The 13019-nt window shown below is 39.2% G+C and overlaps 1 protein-coding gene across 2 annotated transcripts in view; it reads left to right on the top strand.

Moving 5' to 3' along the window:
- The first annotated feature begins 11594 nt into the window (after positions 1-11594).
- pitrm1 (pitrilysin metallopeptidase 1) overlaps positions 11595-13019 on the top strand; it is a 14331-nt gene continuing 12906 nt past the window's right edge. The window contains exons 1-3 of one of the 2 annotated variants that reach the window (XM_046050856.1): positions 11746-11782; positions 12737-12842; positions 12964-12996. Coding sequence is in view for 1 of the 2 variants with exons in the window: in XM_046050855.1 (XP_045906811.1) it covers positions 11736-11782; positions 12737-12842 (153 nt within the window). In the remaining variant the exon portion in view is untranslated. Of the gene's footprint in view, positions 11783-12736; positions 12843-12963; positions 12997-13019 lie in introns of both variants that reach the window. The other variant, XM_046050855.1, reaches the window with a different exon arrangement.

Here is a 13019-nt window from a genome sequence, read left to right as displayed (position 1 = left end):
TGTATGACTGGTGAATGCAGATGTAGTGTAAAAGCGCTTTGAGTGGTCGAAAAGACTAGAAAGGCTCTATACAAATACGGAGCATTTACATTTACATTTTGTTTGTTTTCTTCGTGTTTCAATGACAACAATTGGTAACAATGAATCAAATTTCTGAAATTTTACACACCCACAGGGAAAATCACCCAACGCTACAGTTAGATTGTTTTGGTTTTACAGGCTGCAACATTTTTAGTTCAGTCTCAGTGCCCTCATCAACCTTGTTTCCAGCAGATGCAGGCACAACTAGCTCCGATAAACCCACTGTACATTGCTTGTCCAGCACCAAACAGACAGATAAAGTTAGCAAGTGGTTGGTGAACACAGCGGGGTATTAGCAGCTAAAGAGAATAGTTGCCTGGTGGCCAGAACCACAACCCCAAATGAATGCTAATGCTAATATGTCTGCCTGGTGTGTAAATACTCTTTAACAGAAGCCATGAGGCCATACAGATGTCAGTCTTTATATGTGCTAGTCATGTGTCAAGGAATAAAAAAATCCTGTTGTATCAGTTTATCAGTTGTGCTGTTTATTATGACATTAGTGTATATTAATTGGTGAAAAGGTGTGACACAGTGTGAGTCATAAATCTCTGTACACTCGCACCTGTTGACTGAATCAGGCTAATGAATGATCTATGAGTTCAGCGGCCATGAGGCCAGCAGCACAATGAGCTTACATCACAACACATGAATTCCACACAAGTAAAATTTTAAGAAGTAAAACATCACGCACGCACGCATACGCACACACACACACACACACACTTGAAGAGAGGTTCTTCTTTAAGGTGCAAATGCAAATATAGTCGCTCTTCCCATATCACCACTCTTGTTTTTTTTCGTGGCCCCATTGGGGAAAGCCCATGAGGGTTTACATGATTCGCCCACATCTCCTCAGTACCGCCACCAGCCTTATCTTCATGTGTTTGTAATTTATGTAGCTCTCCCAGCACTACTTCAGTATTGAACACTGTCTCTGACATATATTTTCTGATCACTTGTATAATCTGGGGACACCGGAAAGCCTGCAATTAAAAATGTCCACAAGGGAAAGACGCAAAAAAGATATTTCTGCGTTTACCATTGTGGCTTTTGAAGAATATTTCTTTGCTGAGACTGAGTGTCTCAAGAGTTTGGAAAAAGTAGGGAACAATATATAATTTGTACTTTGTTTGTCACCTCTCTGAAATGCTGGGGAATGTCGCGAGTTTGGAGAGAGGAGTAAAAACACACTCAGTGTATAGAGATGCTACCAAATGGGACGCCTTGCCCATCCATCGCCCATTTACATCCATCTGAAAGCAGAGATCGCAACACTGAGGACTTGAGTGCTGTCAAGTACAAAGTAAGGCAGTAAAGGAATCCAACAAAAAAAAGCGTGTGTTAGTGTGTCTATGTGGCTGAGGGAAGCTGTGGGGTTTGACTTTGGAAGCTGTTTTTTTGGTTGTTGAACACCAGCACCAGACTGTTTGGTCTTCCAAAGAGGTGCACAGTGGCAGAATTATTGCATATTGCCTATGACGGCGATAACGACTCGCCGCATATTGGGATTATACTGCTGTGTGAAGTCTTGGCACCCAGTCTATTAAATATGCATGAATGTTTGAAATGAATTTTGGAGGATTTTTCCCCCCTCTTCTGCCCCCTCCTCTTCATTGTCAAACTATATAATCATATTCCTGTCTATTAAAATTTGGATGAATAATTTAAACGTATGACAACAGCCACACTCTGAAAGAGAAGGTTTCTTCTCGGCAGCTGGCACACAAGGTTGCTTTTGATGAGCGATGCATGCTAAATTGACATTGTTGTGGTGGAAAAAAAGCAAAGAAAAAAAAGAAAAGAAAAAACAATCCGCTAAAAATTTTACCCCTGTGAAATTTGACGCAACAACTTCAAAAGTGTGACACAGAAACACATTGGCAGATATGAAATATTTAACAAGGTTGCAGCGAGGCTGCAGCAGGTGGAAGCACACTGTTGTGTTGGCAAACACCTGTCAATCTGTAGCTGTTTCATACAGTTTAATTCGAGTCAATGACTTTATTGGCATGACAGTTGTTCAGAAACAAGTCTGCCAAATGCAAAATGTAGGCTACATTTTAAGAAACAGAAAAACAATTCACAGGTTCAAACCAAACATTCATACTCGGTGATGTGCACATGTGAATCTGACAGCCGATGAACCTTGGATGAAATTGTGTTGTTGTATATCAGACATCGAATTTCAGGCATCCTCAGTAGAAAAAAAAAACATTTTTAAAAAGATAAAACGATGTAAGATAGAGAAATGTATGATTTGATTATAAATGTAAAGAGATATGAATAGATAAGAATGCAACAAATATTGACACCAAACAAGGGTTGGTATATAATGTTGTATACGTATATAGACACATTTTGGAGGAATCATAATTGCTACATGGATTATGTTCACAGGCTTTTTCCAGTCTACAAAGTGTTGTTGTTGTTGTACCATACATTAATCTAGTGGCACCCCAAGAGTCAGGGAGGTGGTTGAGGTTGGTTGTGGTCACACAAAGTGAAGGACTTGGCTAAACATCCATCCATCCATCCATTGTCAACCACTTATCCTGCAAGCCAATCCCAGTTTACGTTAATGCAGCTTTAAACACTTTATTGTCAACCCTGTTTCCAAAAAGTTTTGTTCATATGCTACTAACAACAATTAGTGAGTTTTGAAAGAAATCTAATGTGCCAAGATGACCTTTTATTTTATCAAAAAATTAAATAAAATGTTTAAGTTCATCTCATTAGTCACAAAATGTTCAACGACAACTTTTTGTTTGCTTTCTCTACCATGTCTGCTCCTTGTAAAGAGAAGCATCAATAAAGTGTTTCAAGCTGCATTAACCACAATTTTGCAGAAAGGAAGGATATACATACCCTGTGTAGGAACAGACTAATTTTTATATACACAGATTTGGAGAATGAGACTGACTGTATGCGCACACACAAAGAGATACAGAGATAGACTGCGTGTGTGTGTGTGTGTGGGTGGGTGTGTGTGTGCTGGAGAAAGTCTGAGGGACTGGCAGAGTGCAAGCTTAAAAGCAAATGCAGAAATTGGAGATATAGCTGTGGGTGGAGGGCAAACTGACTTTGAACATTCATTGCAGTGAAGTTATTATCCGTCCTCTCTAGAGGTCACAGCCAAGGCTGCTGGGAAGGCTTCTTTAACAGGAAAAAACTCCCACATACTGAACTCACAGAGCACTATGAGCCTTCACATATTCCTCAAACCTCAGAGAAAATGAGCTATAGATAGATAGAGAGAGAGAGAGAGAGAGAGAGAGAGAGAGAGACAGACAGACAGACAGATTAAATGGAAATTAAAACTCTGACTACCACTGCAACAACATTCCAGCTGGCTACATCAGATTACTTTAAGCTACTACGTATTATTTTTGTCCTGGTGAAAACTGATGCAATCTTGATTATATTTTAGTCATTGTGTGTCCCAAGGAACTGTCTGCCACAGTGACATTATTGATACGACCACTGGAAGGGGCCAAAGTGAGACACTTCAAATCCCACCCGTAGGGGCTTTAATAAAATGTATTCAATTATTCCAGTTTTTGTCAACATGCAACATGTGTAATGATAATGTTTCTTAACCTGACTTTATCACTCCACAACTAAATTTCATTCATTCTACTCTGCCAGAAGTGAAGTGAAGTTTGTGAAGCTTTACCTTCAACAAACTTCAGCTCAACAAACTGAGTTGTTGTTGTATTATTTAAAACTACAACAGAATTCTGGGAGATTGGACAAAGTGCATTACAACTGATTTAGTCTTTTTAAAAAACATTTCAGCCAGAGTTCTGATGAGTGTTAATCATAAAAAAGTTTTTTCTTCATTTAACGTTACGTCAAGTGTCTGTAGGGTTTTTTATTTGTAGATATTCTTGCAATGGGAATCAATCCCATTCAAAATCAGCACAGTGGCGGCACACACAGCCACTGAAGGGCTATTAGCAGCCAGCAAACAGCTCAATACTACAAGAGAATTCACAGCCAATAATGTTTTGAACCCAGTGGCCTCACACGTTATTGATTTCCCTTTCCATGTAGACACAGTGTGTCATTCACCGGTGCTCAGAAGGCTACATTGTGTGTCTGTGTGTGTGTGTGTGTGTGTGTGTGCACGTGATGTTTTACTTTTTTAAATTTTACCACAGTCCACACAAAAACAGCAGAGCCTGAGGCTGTGTGTCAGGAGGGCAATCTGAGTCTGAGGCACGAGGGCGAGCATCTGGCCAGACGATCCGTTCAGATTAGTGTCAAAACACTCGATCGACGCTCCGGATTTAAGCGGGCAGACACAGGTGACTGTCTGTCTGTGTGTATGTGTGTATCTAGGGAATCTGGGGATATCTGGGGAGTGTGAGTAAACTTGAGGACCAGTGTCCATCAAGCTACAATTTATTTACTTTTTTTGCCCAGAAACTTTTATTGCTATGCATCAACAGTGTGTCTATGCTCTGTTACTTTTATTTTAGCATTTAGGGAAATTGTGGCCAGTTTTTAACTAGATTAGGTTAATTAGGTCGAGGTCTTTCAAACTTCAAATAGAAATCACTTTGAAAAGCTGCTCTGAAAGTCTGGAGCATGAGTGAGGGAGAACAGTAATAGTCAGCTGAGTTACCTCCTTGACAGCTGCGCTGAGGAACACTGTTCAGAATAAGCTAGTAAGAAGTTCAGATTTGTTTCTCAAACTACAGTTTCTAAGGTCATGAATGAACTTTAATGCTCAACTTTGATTGACAGCTGTTGCAATGGATTTCCCAGAGTCACATGAAAAAAAAAGTGTCCATAGAGACCATTCCTGCAGCATAATCTTCTTTTCTGCTATTGATCTATGTATACACTTTGACATACATACCAAGGCATTATTGCATAAGGAATATTTTTAGCTATGTTGTGGAGAGTACAGAGAAAATCAATCAACTGCGGTGAACTGGATATTGCTGGACACATTGGTATGCTTTTTGTTCATCTCTCTGGGTCACTCTGGGTCATTATTAGAATTCATTGTAACTGCTGTGAATTGAAGTTGATTATAGCTGCTATGAAGCTTCCATAAAGACGCAGCTGCAGTACAAAGTGAACATAACCTTTAAAGCCCACAGGAGTTTGCGTTAATGATATTGGAAACAGATTTTGGTTGATTCTGGCTTGGCACTTATTTTTGTAGTTTTGGACATAAGGAAAAAAGCTAGGGCTACAGTATCCTGTCAATGAGGGTCCCAGGTAGAGGTACAAACATGTGTGCGTGTCCCTTTAGATTTTGTATTAGTAATTGTCTTCATGTGGCATTGTCCTTTTGGACCCATCCTGCATGTCTGTGTCTTGACGTGAAGGGAGTGGAGAAGATAGCATTTTATGTGTTTCTGTACTGCACATGCACTTTCTTTGTGTGGCTGTGAGTGTGTATTTATGTGTCTGTGCGTGGCGTGCACACCCTGTGTATCCACACACTGAGCACTGACTGTTCCTCTGGAGTCTCCACTCAATAAGTTGGCAACAAATGCAAAACCTGCGAGATCAAAGGGAATATCACCCCGCTAATTCAACTTCAGATCAGAGAGAGATCTTCAAATTAAGTGCAAGGTTTTGAAGTAAACGCTGTTTTGCCACCGCGTTTCATTTATTTTCAGCTCCAGTGCCCTAATTGGCCCCAGAGGTGAGGAGGAAAGTGGATGGGATGGGAGCGCAGACCCAGGGCCAACTATCCATCCAAAATGTGCACTAATGAAACGGTCTGGGGAGAAATTGGCATTTCGGTGCAAAAAGAGCAAAGCCGTGTCAGATCAGCTAGTGTCCAATCAAGGAGTCCTGTGGGACTTGCACTCTGAAAGTAACTCAATATTTCATATTATACAGGTATTAATTAGACTCTGCATAACATATTTTCACACCTTTAATGTATAAAAAAATAAAAAAAATAAAAAATATATAATTAGAAATTAAAAATATGTCCAGACACAGTATTTGGCCTCTGTTGCACATGCAGAATGTCTGAAAAAGTCCCTTCATCATGTCTAAACACCTGCATGAGCAACTGTGATGAGGACTCATCCTGAGAGGCACCGGGTATCAGGCTGAACATTTAAATCCCTTGTTGCTGTTCCCTGCCTCACTGTGTCTTACACACTAATGGCTGGCATCAAATGATGTTACAATACATGTTGTTATACAGTCTGAAATGGCTTCATACCAAAACACATTTCCAAAATCAATCCAATCTCTGGGAGACTGAAATGTTGCTGGATATTATTCAATATATCAAAATTACAGTTCATTCCATTTTGCCAAATACAAGATTTCATATACAAACATCGCCCCCCCGCTCACTTTTATTACCCGCTGCAAAAGGAGGCTTGGTGTTATGTGGCTGACTTGAGGGAGAAAGCACGGCTCTGCCTTCCCAAGATGGACTGAGCTTAAAGTAAACAGCCCATGATAATTTATTTTATCACACACCCAACCTTTATTTGCCCTTTGTGAGGGGAGTGATAAAGGGACAGCGAGGGCGTTATGTGATAAACCGTAGCACTGATACCGCAGGTGGCTGACCAGTGCAAGCCAAAATGCCAGCGCTTACGTATCATGTGCATCGAATGTGTTTACTACCGGACTCATAATGTCAAACAAAGATAGAAATGTATTATACTATTGAGTTATTTGAATGATTAAGCACTGAGATTTACTATTGTCACCAAGCAGTTATTGGTACCTTCATGTTTTTTACTTTACAGCATGGCTTAAGGGATAGCAGTGTCGATTGGTCGGTTAAGTTTGTACAATACTTTTGTTTCTGACCAAACACCTGTAAAACTATTGACATTCCCAAAGCTGTATAGTGTGTTTAGTGCTAATTGGCAAATGTTTGCATTCTAGCATCCTAAAAAATGGTAAATATTAAACCTGCTTAACATCATAGTGTTAGCATTGCCATTGTGAGCATGTTAGCATGCTAATGTTAGCATTTTGATTTTTTAGGATAGGCCTACCACATTCTGTTTGGTCAGCAGAAGATGATGCCAAATTTGAAATACTTTAGAATTTGATTTAGATTTGGAGGTTAACAGATTAGCAGAATAAAGGTTGATGTAAACTGAGTTAAGGATAAGGAAATGGATTAAGGGCTAACAGTAGAATTAGATTAGGTAAGGGTGACAAATAAGGATTCCCGTCGACGTTTCCCCGATGTCCCCGTTTTTAACTGTCTATAGCTGCTTTTATCTGGATCAGACAGACATAATGTGCAAATAAACATCACTTTATGTCCGTGGTAATAGCAAAGGTATTCCTTTGTGAAACCTTACTTTTTTTTTAACTGAATAATCACAATTGTGGCCAAATGAGTGTTTGCAGGTTATAGCGTAATCCGGCCCGATATTTATGGGATTATAGGCAATAATAGAAGACTGTTGATGCCGATGGAATATGTGTTCGGTAGGCCTCTGTCTAATATCCTTGTTTATATTTTGAAAACGAACTGTAGCCTATAATTAGCATGACTTACTGCTGAATTCTGTATAAAATAAAGACATGATCTCTTTTGTAATTATACTTATCACTCTACATTATTTAACTTGCTGTGTACCAACCAATCCAATCCTTTTTACCTGTTGAAATACCTTTAAAATGCCAATACAACCAATGTAATGCAGTATTCCACTTGCCTGAAAGTGATTGCAGCAGCTACTTATTGACTGAAAGGTAGTTTCTGCCTCAAAATGACTTGATTTTATTCAAAAGAATTATATTTGACAGATTATAAAACCCCTTTTTTATTTCATTTATAATAACATTATATTTTTAATGACATACTGACCACCAAACCAAAAATGTCCCCAGTTTCATTTTTGATGGCTTCCCCTTCATCTGCTTTGATTGTTCCTCATTTGTACGTAGCTTTGGACAAAAGCATCTACCAAAAAAATAGATGTAAGTGTAAGGTTAGAGATGATTATTGTTGCAGATTATGATTTTAGAAAATTGAAGATCCCCAAAATTAGAGCTTTAGCTTTTGTGCAAGGCAGTATTCTCCAGATGCAGCTGAATACATAAACAACATGGACTCCCAAGCATTGCACCCATATGTGATTGTTCATCATCATGCATCACTGAGGAAAAACACTGATGTTGGGCGATGTGGTTCAGCTCACAGTCAATGTTCCAGTTCATCCCAAAGGTGTTGGATGGGGTTGAGGTCAGTACTCTATAAACTGGGAAAACCATTTGTTTATGGACCTGGCTTTGACGGGGGCATGGGAGTATTGTCATGTTGAAACAGGAAAGGGACAAACACAAACTGCTGACACGAAGTTAGAAGCACTATATTTTCTTAAATGTCATTGTATGCTATCGCAATAACATTTCCCCTCCTTACAACTAAGAGGAAAACCAGCCCCAGACCACTGTGGACAGAGCCGTCTTTACAGTTTTGGCCAAATTTGTTTTTAACAGTATGAATATGTAGCACGAAACATCCTTACTCAGTGAACACGCTCAATAACAAAGCTGTAAAGGACAGAAGTGAGGAAGAGACAGAGAATCCGATTTCCATCTGACATTGATTGATAGCTTAAGTCTGGATGAACCAGTGCCTCGACACTCCAGACCTTTATGAAATCCTGTGGATTACCTGGAGGAAAGAGCACATCAACACCAACACACATTACACCCCTGAAAACACTATATGTACTGTATTGAGTGATGAATTTTCCATTATATAAAGTGTGTTGTGGATATTATATTTGCATTACATTTGAGGATTTGTTCTTTGTTTGCAATACTGTCACATGCAAAACAATCGACCTTTAAGGAACGCACAAAAAACAGCCTTGTTTATATCAGGACCACCATGTATTTATTACTTTATTCAAATAAGGGGTTTAGTAGCAGAGGGGTGTAGAGTTTGTTCCACCCTACAGAAGCGTTGTCCTCCTTCAGTTGACCTTAAAGTCACCATGAAATGAAAAATGACTTTCTAAAGTAGTTTGCTAGTTTTTTCACACCATAGTATAATCCTATGTAACAATAAGTGCCAAAATATGTGTGCGTGCACATATGTTTTTTTATATAAAAAAATAACAAACATGAAAATGTCTTTTATATCAGTGCACTTCTTCTTGGAAAACAGCATTGAGCTCATGCTTTATCAAATGTGTGGAAATAAAACTCCAGGAAAAGAAAACAGCTTTTATTTCTTTGAAACAACATAATGTTATACTTTTGATTGATCATCCACACATTATGTCCTGCCTCAACATCCTGCTTCAACAGGAGCGCATCAAATTAACGAGGCCAGATGCATACCACCCAAATCCATTTTCCACTCCTGTAGATTGAAGAAATGTGGTTTGTAATGAAAATAGCTTTATGTGAAATCACAAAATAAATGGTATAACTACTCTCAAGCAGCAATGTTATGAAATCGCTGAAATTCCCTGTTTCAGTTTGACTTTGAAACAAGTTAAATTCCACGTCACCTCATGGCCACATTTTTCTTTCATTTAATCAGATTTTTTATGATGAATATTTTTGCAACGTCTCTTTTTCACCCTGCTTTATGTGATCAAGGTTTTCGCTGATTATGAACATGCAGTGGAAGACTGGAACCAGGTTTCATGTTGGAGGATGCTCCTGCTCTATCAAAAAAAAAAAAAACAACAACTGCCTCCTCACCAAGGCCTTCTATTCATGCTGCTGGAAAATCTCCCACATGCTGTCAGTGGAAACACAAGGGTTGACCGTGGGTGCCTCAAAAGATGTTTGCAAAAAGAAAAAAGAAATGGCAGGCTACTGTTGCTCTCAAAATAAGCAGAGGGGTTTTTTTGCAGGAAAGAAATATGTTGCTTGAGAGTCCATATTATAATGAGAACTAACTGCACTGTTCATATTCCAATCCCATAGGATTTCCTTGTGAGTCTGCAGTACACTGTGGTAGGCTTACAGCAGCTTTCTGGCAGTCAGACCCCTTTTTGAGGTTGAAAATATTTCGCCAACCCCCCACCCCCACCCCAACACCACACACCCACATACACATCCATCCTACTAATTTAATGGGATCAACGTTAGCTAGCTAGTTTAACGTTGCCTTTATTTATTTTTTATTCTTACTGAATTAAACAGTACAGAATATTCACCCACCCAAAGTGATTCCATTCACAGCTATAGTCCATCTAGTTATTTTTTTTTATTTTTGTGTCCATAGTAGCATTCTCGTGGGTCCCGACCCCCAGGGTCTGGACCCCCAGGTTCAGAACCACTGATTTATAGCAACCATTGCATCCAACCTTTACATTATATTCCTTGTGCTGTTTTATTTACCCAGTGTTTTCCCATATTTATTGTTACTAAAACAGCCTAGGAAGGATGGAAAGCTGAAGCTGCATCTCCTTATCTGCAGAGGATTCCCCATAGCGTCATCTTGAGTTAATTCCTTCCACTTGCTTCACACAGACCTCCTATGACATAATTGCACTTGAAAGACAGACTGCAAAGTAGGTGGTCCCTGTAAAAGGACACAGCTCGTATACATTAACTAGAAGAAGCACCTCCTGATTTCAGATGATTGCTTTGATTTCATAGTATTTTTACACCCTGCAACAGCAGAACCATGCTCACAAACACGTGTTATGCAGCTCGGCTTTGTTCAAACTCTTTGCCATAGAAAACTTTAAAGTATCAACAAGAAACATCGGATCCTCAGCCTTTCGTAACTTTGAAGCCACTCAAATGATTAATGCTCTTCATTCATGGGAAATGAAAACAAAAGAAAAGAATATAAATCAGGTTGAAGAAAGATTTCTAAGCCTACAATCAGCCCAGATTAAAGTGCAAAAACTCTTGACACATCAGTGAGTTATTGCAGATCACAAATAAGTCACAAAGCGATCACAATACAATTCAAAAGTATAATAAAATATTGATACAGTATGATACACATTTTTTCACAATAAAGGTTTTCTTTAATCATAAGTGTTTCCCACTTTTTTCCTCCTTTGGGACGACAGAGTTCAACAATAGAAAAAAAAAAAGTTAACTAAAAAAGTTCTGTCATTAAACATGATCCTATAGCGACATCTGCTGGAAGAGAGATTAAATTACATACAAAGGGACAGACGACATCCTTAGATGGTTTTAAAATAATTAACGTTAAAATTGAAGTTTCACCAAAGTTAAATTCTTATATTAGCGTTAGCAACTGTTGAATTTGTGTTAAAATATTGCTGCCCTTCAAAACAAGCTCCCCATGCCACTCATGGTTTGGTAACCTTCATGACGTAACGTATAGCCAATCATATCTGCTCTTCTTTCCTTCTCGACCAACCGAAAACAAGCATGTTTCTAGGTGGAAATTCAGCTTACTGGTGTCAAAAATTGCTCAGCGCGTAGAGTTTGATCGCAGAAGGATGGGTCTAACTGCGCACAGACCTGCTCTCAGATCTGCGGTCTGCGCAGGTGTGACGGCCATTTTTATGTGCGCAACTGATCCGACTTGTCAATTGTATTCCACACGGCATGTGAGGACTCGGACCACACGGACACAGGATGCACAGCCGAAATAAAGTGGAGTTATTGACAGCATTTCATTAGAATTGTCTGTGTTTCACTGGGAGTCAACATACTTGGATAATTTAGCAACTGACAAAATCATGTTCCGGCAAACGAAGGCGGTGCTCCAGAAACTTCGGTATCTAAGGTAAGTTAGCTAACAAGGACAGCAAGTTAGCGTGAACACCCCTTGCGTCTGGCTGATCAGTTAACGTCTGTGCTGTTGACTTTGCATTGTCACGACATTATTTAGGGACTAGGATATATGAGGTTTGTCATGTTGGAGATGAAAGGTGCTTTGACTTTGTCGAAATGTGACATAGCAGCTGATGAAACAGCTGATGCAACCGGTGACGAGAAGGTTATTGTTTATTACGTTAGTTTTATAAATGAATAGTTGTTCAGCCGCCTGTAGGCAGTGATCGATAGCTGTTGTTTTGGGGTGTCAGAGCAAGGTAAAGGTCTTGTATTGTTTTTTGTTCTTGTATTGTTTTTTGTATTATTGTCTCTTGGGTATTATTGTCTTTACACTTGTTAAAGCACTTTGTAACTTGTTTTTGAAAAGTGCTCTACAAATAAGGATTATTATATTATTATTAAAGGAAAAGATCGCTGCAAGTTTCATACCAGCCTACATTGCAGTAAGAGCATATAGGGTGACCTATCTTTCTATGGACGGTTGAAATATAGTGTTGTTTATTAAGGTATCTTAATGGTATTTGCATGTGGTCTCACACCTAAACCCACCAACTGGACAACTTTGCCTGGCAGGTGTAACTGCAAAAAGAAATGCATGTACAATCTGAAAAGAAGACCTACACAAGGCTTGTTCATCCTTTTTTGTTCTCTCACAGTGGTCATTTTTCATCTTTAAATCTAAAGTCCTCCAGGAAGTTGTGTGGCTGCAGTATGTTTTGGACAGATAGAGAGCGAAAGCCTCAGCGTCATTGTTAACTCATGGACCAAGGCTGCTGATTTTCATGAAAACCTACTACTGTGGAAAACCCAGTGCTGTAAATATTGAGACATTATATGCGCATTTGTTTGTGCGCAGATGGCTGATTTATTTTTTGTACTGTTAACTGTTTTTTCCCCCTTACAGTTTCAATGGACAGCAGCATACGTGGAAGCAGAAGAGTACTTCAGCAAGAGAGAGGGCTGTTCAGTACCAACCAGGACAAAAAATCCATGGCTTTACAGTCAAAGAGGTATTTCATTTCTTTATTATCTTTGTTACTATAGCTTATTAGCACATTATAACAGTCAGCTAACATCTTGTTGACTGTCTCATTATGCTGTCATTGACCTTCTTGTAACACCTGATGCAAGGTTTGATTCAGTGGCTGAGACTAGACCTTGACTCCCCCCCCCCCCCCCCCCCCCCG

The sequence above is a fragment of the Micropterus dolomieu genome, linkage group LG06 (assembly GCF_021292245.1).
Source record: "Micropterus dolomieu isolate WLL.071019.BEF.003 ecotype Adirondacks linkage group LG06, ASM2129224v1, whole genome shotgun sequence".
NCBI lineage: Eukaryota > Metazoa > Chordata > Actinopteri > Centrarchiformes > Centrarchidae > Micropterus > Micropterus dolomieu.
Note: the sequence above shows the minus strand (reverse complement) of the source record. Positions and strands in the feature narration are given on the sequence as shown.